Below are 12,274 nucleotides of genomic sequence, written 5' to 3'. Positions count from 1 at the left end.
GATGCCAACCATCTAGGGGTATGCAGAGTGCCGATATCACTGCTTTGCATCAACTGCTGGCATAAAGTCCATATAACCTCATGGACATTCATGCACCTGCACTAGCCTGCACCAAACAGAAATACGACCTAAGAGATATCAGTTCCAGTGTAGTAGAACTACATCAGAGCAGACTTCGTCAGAGCAGAAACCATGACCTTTCTTTCACACACCCCATCCCACACTTGAGCTTTGTTTATACATCTGCCTCAGCAGAGTAGCTTTTTGCTGTCTGCATTTGCAGCTAATAACTCACAAATCTCTATATCCAGACAGCAAAATTCCTTTAGAATATTGTTTCCTCATCTCTGTTTAGTTCATTTTCATCCTTCTTCCTCTTCATCTATAAAAAATGCTTGTAAGCCTGGGACCTGATCCGTAGCCAGTGGAAACCAAAGGAGGACTCTCGGTGACAGCCCACTTAGTGTGTGCCAAAAATGGCCCAGCTAAGGAAGGAGAGAACAGAGGCAGCCCTGGGAGACAGAAAAAGTCCAAAAGGCTAGAAGACAATTGCAGTTGTCTTTTCTATCTCTGGATAAAACAAACACAAAAACCTAAATAGGTCCTAGGGAACTTTACAGCAAAAACCATGATTTGTTTATACGTTACCTTTGAAAGAGTGCACAGCACGTGGCCATTGGCCAGGGAAGAAATGGTGGTTTGCTGTGATGCTACAGGTTCCAAGGAGACCTGTCTTCCCAGTGCCAGGAGCTGCAGAGGCTGTATTGTGGGATGGCACCCAGCCACGTCCCCACCATTTTCCACTTTGCATTGCAACCTCACTGGGGGAACGGCAGAAGGCAAGCACAGTCCAGCCCTGACTTGAAAACTGCCACTGTCAAGTTTCATTATCACTACAATTCAGTTCATAGGTTTTTTCATTTATTTATTTCCCTGCTGGAGGAAAAAAATAAGGAAAAGACAAGGGAGAAAAAAAAAAAAAGAACACCAAAGTCCCATGAAGCACATGAAAAATAAACAAAGTGGGTCATGGCACATGTGCCCTGAACTGTACACACCTAACATGAAGCAATTAGTGGTTAGGGAATGCCAGGGGAACCGACACAAGAATCCCAGGCACTCTGCCTGAATCAGCTGTAACCTAGAGTAACTAATACCCCTGCCGACAGAAATCTGGAGGATGAACTGGAAATAGAAATTAACTTCTTGAATCCCTGCCTAGGTATCTGACCATCAGTTCAGCCTCCCACCTGGGTCTTCATTGCATTTCCAGTCAGTCAACCATTTGCACACAGGAATTCAGGGTAGGAGGAACAGGCTCCAGAGAATCCCAAGGGTGAGGAACCACATCTGTAATTGTTTTATTTTTATTTTACATGTTGGCCTTTGACTGTCTTTTCAACATCTTTGTGTCAGGGTGCAGCTGGAACCTGGCACTTTTACCTCCATGGATCCCCTAAACCTCTCTTGGTACAACGGTGACATCGGTGACAGGAACTGGAGCAAGCCACTCAATGAGTCCAGTGCAGACCAGAAGCCTCAGTATAACTACTATGCCATGCTGCTCACCCTCCTCATCTTTGTCATTGTTTTTGGCAATGTGCTGGTGTGTATGGCTGTATCCAGGGAAAAAGCCCTTCAGACTACCACTAATTACCTGATCGTGAGTTTGGCAGTGGCAGATCTCTTGGTAGCAACTCTGGTCATGCCTTGGGTGGTCTATCTGGAGGTAGGTGACCCCGTTTTCTTTTGCAGTACTGACTGTTTCTGGTGAATGTGTAGAGAGAGGGAAGGTTTAGCAGCCTGGACATCAGCTATTTCAACACCTCCTCAATTTCCCAGAACAAAAGTGGTTTTAATTTCATAACAGTTGGTCAGATTTTTCCAGGAAATAGACACGATACCAGATGACAGGGTGACTTCAATAATACACTGCTGTTCAGAGGGCTAAATTACAATCAAATTGCATTGAAAATCTGCCTTGGAAATAGAGTGGTCAAGAGTGAAAGGACCCAAATTTTGTCTTCAAAACTACATGGCTGAACTGTTCGTTCCCAAGCATAAGAATGAATCTGCAACAACATCATGGGTGTCACACTGATAAATAGCATCAAATAGTAATCAAAACCCTATTTCTGAAGGATTACAGTAGTAAGAGCAGGCAACTGTAGAAGGAGGATGTAAATCCAGAGCTTTTATGTCACAAATATGAGAGGAAGAGAATCACAAGTGAGCTAGTTTTCACATTGCTGCTGTCAGCACATCACTTTGGTACGAAAGACGTCTATGCTTCTGCACAGAGCGCCATATTTGAGTGGCACTGAGGTTTGTGAAAATCAAGTACTCCCAAGGCTGCCACCTGTTTACATGGTGGAAAATGACTCTTGCAACAATAAATAGCCTGAAAAAAAGAAATTCCTCTCTGAGGAAAGAATAAGAGATGATACACAGCCCCTCTCCCTTGGAACCCTTGGCTGGGATGCCCATGTTCTTTAGTCAGCTGACAGCTGGCATGCTGGTGGCAATCACAACCATGAGAGAATGAACAGCAGTGAGAAAGCATGAGTTTGAAACGACATTGAAACTATAAAATTATATACTATATAATTTTCAGGCACTTGTTTATGAAAGAAAATGATAAAACAGAGAGGAGAGCAGGGGAACAAGCCACAATCAATTAGCCCATTAAGTATTAATGCAGAGCAAACAAACCCTCTGACATGACATAGGCTGTTGAGAAACCACAATACTAATTATCACTCTAGTTAATTATTGTTTTCATGGCACTTTAAAAATGTAAAGCATCATGCATCTGCTAAAGCTTATTAAGATGAACACAGGCTGGTTGTGACTGTAGTCAATGCCTCTGGGACTAGTTACTCTCCTCCATTATATTCCTGTTTTGTGACAACCCATTTTAAGCAGGTGCTTATGCTGTGAGAAGCTCTTGCTCTCTTAGGCCCAGGTACAAGGGTCTCTCAAATGCTTCTTATTTTAATGTGGAATAATAAAGCATAAGTGACACAAGATGCTTTCCCCTTTCTGAGCTCATGTGTGCATGGAGTGGGTCAGGAACCTCAGCTTCCTTAGTCTTCCAAGTAGGACAATCAGGACACTACATCTCAGCAATACCTTTTTTTTTTTTCAATTGACTTTTGCCCTTGCTGCTCTTATCCACACTCTGCTAAACCTACTGCTAGCTTGAAGCAACAAAACCCATGACAAATACTTGTGGACAGAAGGAGCCATTGGGCTGACATGGGTTAGGCACACTGTGGTCCCTCTCTGGGTCTGCAGTCTGAAATCAAAAGTGGCCAGAACCCTTTGGCCTGTAAATACCTTCATTTTTTTTAGGCCTTGCGTCACAAGCTTGGGCAAAAATGGATGTCAAAAGGAAATTCCATTTAAAAATCAGCCTCAATGCAAATAAATCTTCTACCTCCAAATTTCTGAGGCTTCTCCTACATAAATGAAAGCATTAAGAGAAAGAACTGCTGCAATTTACAGCATCTCCCATAAACGGAAAACTATGCATTCAGGAAACTGATATTGCAGAGGCTTATATCTGGCTGGAAACCTTTGCCTTTAAGCAAATTCTCATCAAAGTTACTGATGTAACTGTCTCTTAAGTACTTTTTTAATCACTGAGTATTCATCTGTCACTCAGGCTTCAATGCAGTCATTCTTTCTTCCTTCTTTATGCTGCCTATGGTTATGTATATCAGAGCAGAAATAACTGAAGAATAGATATCTTATTCATTCTATTTCCAAATGCAGTAGGACTCTATTTTTATTAGAGGGAAATATACATTTTTCATCACATGTCAAATACAGCAGCCCTAATAATTGCTATTAAACTTAATTGGCAAAGTTCAATTTCAATAGCAAGATAAGTGAAGAGAAAAAGGCTACTGGTAACTGGAAGTGTTATCATTAGTTCTTTGTCTTTATCACAACATATAGTGTGTCAAAGACTTCACTCTGAATTAAATTAATTTCGTTCATAAAAAAAAAAAGAGGGATTTCTGCCCCAATTTTTTAAGCTAGCAAATGAAAGCAAGCTCCTTCTTCTCTACCACTGACCTTTGCTAGGTATAATTGCAAAAAAGTGCCTAATAAAAAGCTGTAAGTACAATTAGAGGTGCTTGGGCTATCAAATTAATGCATTTCCTTCCTAATCATTCTTTGTAATGCTTCAGAGACCTGTTTAAGCTCCTGCATTGTTCACTCTGACTTTGAGGAGACTTGCACACCCTTACGTCACTGGAATATGAGCCCAGGTTTGTGTTTGCTGTTTGGGCTGCCCAACTCAATAGAGAGTAACAGGATGGAATTAGGAAGGACAAAATCACACCAGCCCTCAGGGGAAGGCTCTAAAGAATGGAGCAGATGGAGCAGAGTACTTCCTTTGTGGCCGTGTCATCATTTGAGACCTTTAGACTAGACAGGACGAAGTCCTCCAAAGCACTCAATAGCAAACAATCCTACTTGACAGAGCATGTGACTGATTGCATGTGACCTGATTACAGCTGGAACTTCTTTAAACAAAATTTTGATCCCTTTTGAACCAGCAGAACTCCAGCTACAGCAAGTGTCTATAGCTTCGTGGAAAGTCCTCCTTTAGACCCTCTCAATATCATATCCTCAGTGAATTCTTTTCCTGACCTTATTCTCTCTCTTTGCAGGTGGTTGGTGAGTGGAGGTTTAGTCGGATCCACTGTGATATCTTTGTAACCCTTGATGTTATGATGTGTACTGCCAGTATCCTCAACCTCTGTGCCATCAGCATTGACAGGTGAGAGCTCCACAGCAGCAAGTCGTGTCAAAACTGTAGTAGCAAGTCACAGCCGTCTTTAGATGGTCTAATTTTACCTGTGACTCAGACACTTGAAAATGGTGAGAGCTAGTGTTGTTGACATCTTTTGAAGATCAATTTAGAGGACCTAAATGAGGTCTGAGCAGGGATTCCATCAGAAGCAGACATAGAAACACTGGTCTTGAGAATGTAAATGGAATTGTCTGTACATGCCCCCATTAGTTCAGTCCTTCTGATTATATACTTGAATGATGGAGCAGACATTAGTGGGAAGGCAGTAGCTCAGAGAGAGTGGAAGAAAAATGCTATGCTATGCTGACTCCAGCCTCATGGCTTCCAAAACAGGGAACACAGACATCTTGGAGATTTGTGAAACCATATTTGCCCTATATTCTCTTGCTGGACTAGCCTTTCAGACACAGTAACTAGGTGTAGTTTCCCAGAAAGATTGTCAGCACTGGAAGAATAACAATAGACTTGGAAGAATAACAATAGACTGGGTTTGTGTCTTCACACTGCAGGTACACAGCAGTAGCAATGCCAATGCTGTATAATACCCGCTACAGCTCGAAGCGCAGGGTCACGGTCATGATTGCTGTGGTCTGGGTGCTTTCATTTGCCATCTCCTGCCCACTCCTCTTTGGCCTCAACAACACAGGTGAGTGTTACGCCACCTGCAGCTGGCTATTGGCATCTTCCTGGTTTTACTGGGTCCCCAGGTAGTCTTCTGTTACAAGTCAGGAATAAACATGGGGATCAGGTTTTAGGTTTATTGGGATGTATCCATCCCTGTTTCAGGTGTCCTCTCCCGGTGTCATCCCAGGCTATTTCTGTCAGCTGCTTCTGGACCTATTTCACCTCTTGCTGTTCCAGACCAGTGTTTTAGATGCATCAGGACTGAGGTTATGTAGAAGTTTACATGACACTCGTCAATGTTACATTAAGATTTGTCCACTACAAAATCAAAATCCCTCTTATACTAAAACTTGTGAAAAGGAAAATCATGGGAGAAATAGCTTCACTGAGACAGGAGAGAAAAGAACTGGCTGTTCAGCCATCAGTTTCATAGGAAGACTGGACTGTATACAGCATAGGATCGGCAGGTTTTAGTTATAAGGCAAGCAATAGCCAGGGACTCTGGGTCCGTCTGTGACTCCCTATGACCCAAGGGGAGTTTGCTGTTCTGTAGTGCTTCTAGCTGACATGGTGGTCCCCCCTAGAACCCGAACCGCTCGCTCTCTGGGTATCTCTACATCTCCTGAAAGAAGGAGAGAGAAAGGGAAGCTGGTGCTACCTCCTAACAGTGGGCACAACAAGCCTGAAACTTTTTGTCTTCCAGATGAGAATGAGTGCATCATTGCCAATCCTGCCTTTGTTGTGTATTCCTCCATCGTCTCCTTCTACGTTCCCTTCATTGTCACCCTGCTGGTGTATGTGCAGATTTACATAGTGCTCCGGAAGCGCCGGAAGCGTGTCAACACCAAACGCAGCAGTCACAGAGTGGACTCAGGCACACAAGCCCCACTAAAGGTAACTAAACCTCTGCCCTGTTCTCAGCAGTATCTGTCCTTTTCCCTTCCTGCTCCGCTTCGTTCTCCAAAGCTCTTCCTCCTCTCCCCAAATGACTCTGGCTGGACTAGGTGAAAAAGTGGATCATAAAGGTGAATGCTGTGTCCTGTGCCGTTCTGGAGTCTCAGTTGCACACTCTGGATTGTCAGGCCACTGGCTGCTGCTTCACAGGCCTTCCTGGATCTCAGGGGATGCTTCACCAGCAGATCTGTTGCCTTAGGAGCTGCTTCATTGACCAGACTGCGTGTCCTTTGTCTCTGCTGAGTTTGGGTTGGGGTACCCAAGACTACCGGCTATACTATTTTCTGAATCAGTCCTGCTGTTGTGACAAAGAAGTTAAATGGAAATTGTTTGGGTGGGTGGGGTGCAAACTACAACACTGGTAATGATACCTCTGCAGTGAAAAAAGCCTCTGAAAGCACGAGATATATATATAGGTGGAGTCCAGCTGAGCATGTTAAGTTTGAGACTGCTGTCAAAACACTACTCTCGCAGCACGTGCAGAACAACCAGTAGGAATGTATGATCCCAGAGGCACTACTCCAAACTGCATTGCCTCAGAGGCCAGTGTCACGTCAAGCACAGGAGGCAGCGAGACAGGGAGAGACTGGAGCATAAGCAGATCTTTGTGGTTTCCTACCTTTGGTGAAAAGCACAGGGATACTTGCCTCCATTACTGCTTCTTCAGAGTAGTCTTGCATCATTCTTAGCACCTTAGTCACATATTAATTTCTGCTTCATGCCCTGTGTTTGTACTTCCACATGCCTCCCTTACCAGCTTCCCTTCCCAATTATTATCTGCTTGTGTAACCTCTGAGCTGGTGCTTGCCCCTTAGGACAAATGCACTCATCCAGAAGACGTCAAGCTCTGCACAGTTATTGTGAAGTCCAATGGGAGTTTCCAAGTTAATAAACGCAAAGTGGTGAGTGTTAAAGAGAAGTGGTAGCTTTCCAGAGCATTTAGCTTTCCCCTTATCTCCTCTCAGGACGCAAAATGAATTTATGTAGGGTGGGAGAAAAATAAACTAAGAACAAAGGTTACCATTCAATCTCAAAATTTAAATATTCTTCCCATTCCTTAGAGTGAAGCAGGGGGTTTAAGATCATAGAGCTCCAAAAGCCAGACTAAGCTCACCTAAAGATCAGCTATAAAAGCCATGACATTTTAACATTTTGTGTCTTGGATTTTCTTCTCCTCTCTGTTATTTATTTTAAGTCTTGGGCTGCTTTGGCTTTGTTGGGTTTTGCTTGTTGATTCTGGTTTTATTTATTTATATTCTGAAAACCTAAATAAAATATATGGGGAGTGGAGACAGTGTCTCTCCCATTTCTTAACCTCTTTGTGCAATAAAGGAGAGTCATTCACTGCAGTTCTGTTGATCCCGCCTACCCCAAAGTATTCTTATCTGCAAACACTTTACAGCCCTTACTCCAAGCATCTTCCAAAAATGTAGGGGGGGAGAAGAGGGAATGATTGTTCTTCAACGTCATCCCGCTTCACTCTGTAAGGAATGTTCATTGCTCCTCTCTGTATATTTATCTGTCTTTGTGTTGTGGACATTTGATTCTTGTCCAGGAGGCGGAGAGTCACATAGAAGAGATGGAAATGGAGATGGTGTCCAGTACCAGTCCCCCTGAGAAAACCACCATCAAACCAGCAGCACCAAGTAACCATCAGTTGGTTGTGCCAGTTGCTTCTAATCAGGGCACCAACTCAACCCTGCAGGCACCGTTGGACAGCCCTGGGAAAGTCGAGAAGAACGGACATGCCAAAGAAACCCCCCACACAGCCAAGGTCTTTGAGATCCAGTCTATGCCCAATGGCAAGACAAGGATCTCTCTCAAGACTGTGAGCAGGAGGAAACTATCGCAACAGAAGGAAAAGAAAGCCACTCAGATGCTAGCCATTGTACTCGGTGAGAGTGCGCATTGGCTTCCTCTTGCATTTCTGCACAAAACCAATAGCTACCCAGAATTAGGGTAGCCAGTCTGAACGCCCAGTGTAGACTTTTTCCAGGGCTCCACAGAAATATTTTTTACTGGATATGTAAGAGGATAAGTAGGCAAGAGGCTGCCAATAAGAAGGCTACCTCTTTCCCGGCTAGGAACAGTTGACAGCACTGTACAAAAGGCTCAGAAAGCTGTCTGTCTACCTGTGGGGTGTTTGGACTGCCAAAAGGCAGCTGGGTGCATGGCCAGGAGAGCTAGTTCATGGACTTTCCATAGAATACAAAAGGCAGTATAGCTCAGCAAGGAACTGGCATCTCGAAAGGGCAGATTCTTTGATGTAACTGGTCTGATTACATCAGCAAAGAAGTTCTTTAGTACCTGGATACTCAGAATATAGACTGAGACTTAACAGACAAAGGGCTTATTTCTCAAGGAAACATTTTCCTTTACACCCAAAAGAACCTTACTGTTCTCATAGCCTCAAAATTTGTCCAACTTTCAGCAATCAAAATCTGTCTCTTTCCTTTCCCCCAGGTGTTTTCATCATCTGCTGGCTCCCATTCTTCATCACTCACATCCTGAACATGCACTGCGATTGCAACATCCCCCCAGCTATGTACAGCGCCTTTACGTGGCTTGGATATGTCAACAGTGCTGTCAACCCAATTATTTACACCACGTTCAACATTGAATTTCGCAAGGCTTTCATGAAGATCCTCCACTGCTAAAAGTAAAAACAGCAACCACATTTTTAAGAATGAGAAAAAAGAAACCAATGCCATTCATGCACACAGACGGGCAGGTCTTGAGCTCTTGTATTGCGCACGAGGCTCACAGTGTTACAACAGTGCCATGCCCACGCGCCTCTTGGTGGGGATGTAATGAGGACTTTCATGTGGGAGGTTGTCTCATCCCTCGAGGTGACCTTCAGACTCTGGGACACCAATCCCAAGGGCACTTTTCAGAGCTACCCTCACACTGTGTTTAAAGTGGAAGCAAAAATCAAGACACACTCACTTGATTCTTGCCTGTGGCCATCTACCCTTGAGTGCATTAAACACAGACAGTCGCAGAGCCATGTGAAGGTAGCGATAGGTCACTGCCGCTACTGGCTTGCGTGTTATGTCATTGATACAGTTCTCACCAAAGACAAGACCATCTTTTCTGCTTTGCAATAGAAGCCAGACAGAGCTTGCGGAAAGTCCGTGCAATAGCTTTGCCTTCACCTTGAGCTGACTTGCCCAATATTAAACTGCTGAAGCCTTGAGAAAAAAACTTTAAGAGGTCCCCAAATGGGCTAAGATGGTTCTGCCTCCTACAAAACCAATCCCTGCAACAATGTGGGCCTACAAGCAATGGGCAGAAGGAAGAAGGGGAGCATAAGCCTCATGTGGGACCACTACATCAGTATAAATATGAATAAATAGGATGAATTGAACAGAAGCCGAAGCCAAAAAATAGATGGAGAGAAACTAAAGAAGTGATACCTTGTATTGCATGGTATACGTTCAGATCAAACAGGACACCAACTATCATCTATCATCAGCCAGCCCAGCAGCTATTTCTGCCCACCAGCATTTCATCTCCAGTCTCTTACAAGAAGTTACAAAACTAGGTGAGAAGCGTTAGTGTGGTGAATGTAGAAACATGAAGACAGTGTGCCAGGTGAGGCATCTGCAGCCATGGCTGTCTCAGATGTGATCTTGAACAAGTCAGCTAAGTTAGGTCCAGTTCTTCTCACCTAACTTCAGGGCACCACGAAGCCAAGGACCACCTCAGATATTATTTGCCTATGTCTCTCAGTAGAGAGAGCGCAGGATAACATTGTGCCTAATTCAAAATAAGAGTAAACTAGGTAAAAATGTGTGTTTTGGAAAAGCCAGAATAAACCCCAAGGAAGTCCCTAGCTGGACCAGCTCCTGTGTCCAAGTTGGACTCTGGAAAAGCTGGATGTTTCCAGTATACCTTCCCCTCTGGTATCTTTCATGGATGAAAACAATTGAAAACCCATAACAGCATAATTTCATCATGCTGACTCTGGCATTGACAAATCCACACTGTAGTTAGGAATTGTACTCAGTTTACAATAGATTTTGTAATATCTCTGTAAATAAAATATAGTAAGATGGATAAAATTACACGGAAAAAGATCTGGCTAGAAATTAATGTAGGATCCGGACATCTAGATGATTACAATAGCCGTATGCACAGGCAGGGTCCAAAGTTCTAGTCACCTGCTGTAGGTCCTATGTATTAACTGAATAAGAGGGTACGTGCTCATCAGAGCATTTTGTTGACATATGTGAAACAGGTGTTGCATGATGCTGTCAGACCAAAATGTTATGAATATGGAAGATGGGGCCAGTCACCCTTCTGTCTTAGCATCGTAATGCACAGCTAGGGAACCTTTGTACTTTGTACCTTAATAGGATTATAGGCAAGGGAAAAAACACTTCTTACAGAAGCACAGGAAAGTTTCCAATCCTTTTTTAATCAGAAAATTGGAAACACTAACTCAAGAGATCTCAGGCACACATTATCTGCTCTTTTTCTTTTTCCTCCCGATTTTAACGAAGCAAGTTCACTCGGTGATAGGAATCAACTCAGACTAGTATTAATTAAAAGATTCAAAGAATAATGTAAAGTCAGTAGGTTATTTGGTGGAAAAATGATAACAAGATACCGCTCAATTTTCTAACATATTTACAATCGCAAAGCAGAAAGGTGCCATTTGACTTAGTGAATTAACAGGTGGGGAGCTCAATCAAAATAGAAAATAATACGCATATGGAAGTTGCCATAGGTGATACTTGCTCTGTACTAAAACCTGGTGTGAGTCCTCAAAACGAGGACTATGTGAATAATGTCTTAACTTTGTGCCATAATTTTATTTTGTTTTCAGTGTTAACCAAGGACAAAATCATCATCTTCAGTACTGTGTACCTCTTTCAAAAATTTTGTTTCTGAATCTAGATGCAGAACCTTATAGCTCAACTCACCTGAACTACTAGATGAAAAAACTCTTCCAAAACATCGTGGAGGAAAAGAGCTGCTGAAAAAGGGCCTATGTCCTTCATACATTTTCTAACTTGGACTAAAAGAACCAGGTGTAATTTCCTGGGGATTAAGTATTTGTTGGGAGAAATTACCTGCAGCCTACATTCATCGCAATGACATATTAAGCCACTCATTCCTAACACTCCAGACTTAAAGGTATCTTGTGGGAATATCTGTATCCCCACTGCCCTTGGAAAGGTGGTAATGCCACGTCTGTTCATCTCCTCTGCAGCAGGTTTTCCTTTCCCACAACACATCTACACTTAAAGACAAGAAATTACAGCACCCATGAATCAGGCCTTCATAACTCTTTTCGAGAGAGGACCGAGATATATCATCACCTCTGGCTTTACAAAGAATAAACTAATGCCAAGAGCAAGGACAATCTTTGCAATCTGTTTGTACAGCACCTGGCACAATGACAACCAGCCCATAGCTGTGATGGAAGCTGTTTGTAGAAACTTCTGAAAATTACGAGGAGTCAGTTGCATCATACAGGACTCTGAGGACTCTTGCCCACATATCTGAGTCTGTTACTTCCACGCTGGAAAAAATACTGCTTTCCCAAGAACTTCAGATTGCAGGACATGCTGATGATGGTAAGGGTGCTGATATATTTTTAAAAACACATAAAAACACACTAGTGAGATTTCATTTCTTCACTCCTGAAGAACTTACAACCCTTGCTATAGTCCCTATTTTGTGATTCATTATTTGTAATTGAAGCTTTAGTTCTGCTTATTGAGTTTTCCTGTTCCTGCTTTTCTTCCCTGTGATTCACAGCTTGCTGAAGCCCATGTGGCTCTCTGCACCCCATGAACAGGTTTTAATTAAGAAGCTAGTGAATTCTGCCTGCACTGTGTTTGGCGCTTGCCTGCTTGC

The 12,274-nt window shown here is 43.1% G+C and overlaps 1 protein-coding gene across 1 annotated transcript; it reads left to right on the top strand.

Annotated features, from left to right (window-relative positions):
- Window positions 1-1,411: 1,411 nt before the first annotated feature.
- DRD2 (dopamine receptor D2) lies at window positions 1,412-12,066 on the top strand. Its single transcript, XM_009513490.2, has 7 exons — window positions 1,412-1,729; window positions 4,686-4,795; window positions 5,338-5,474; window positions 6,156-6,346; window positions 7,222-7,308; window positions 7,962-8,301; window positions 8,870-12,066. The coding sequence occupies exons 1-7, from the start codon at window positions 1,448-1,450 to the stop codon at window positions 9,061-9,063; spliced, it is 1,341 nt and encodes a 446-aa protein (XP_009511785.1). The 5' UTR covers window positions 1,412-1,447; the 3' UTR covers window positions 9,064-12,066.
- The last annotated feature ends 208 nt before the right edge of the window (window positions 12,067-12,274 follow it).

This window comes from Phalacrocorax carbo, chromosome 21 (assembly GCF_963921805.1).
Source record: "Phalacrocorax carbo chromosome 21, bPhaCar2.1, whole genome shotgun sequence".
NCBI classification, from domain to species: Eukaryota; Metazoa; Chordata; class Aves; order Suliformes; family Phalacrocoracidae; genus Phalacrocorax; species Phalacrocorax carbo.
This window is presented reverse-complemented; position numbering and strand designations above follow the sequence as displayed.

Coding starts and splice junctions, on each gene's coding strand:
- DRD2 (XM_009513490.2), top strand. CDS start 1,448: ATGGATCCCCTAAACCTCTCTTGGTACAACGGTGACATCGGTGACAGG. Junction 4,796..5,337: donor TGTGCCATCAGCATTGACAG/GTGAGAGCTCCA, acceptor TTCACACTGCAG/GTACACAGCAGTAGCAATGC. Junction 6,347..7,221: donor GCACACAAGCCCCACTAAAG/GTAACTAAACCT, acceptor CTTGCCCCTTAG/GACAAATGCACTCATCCAGA.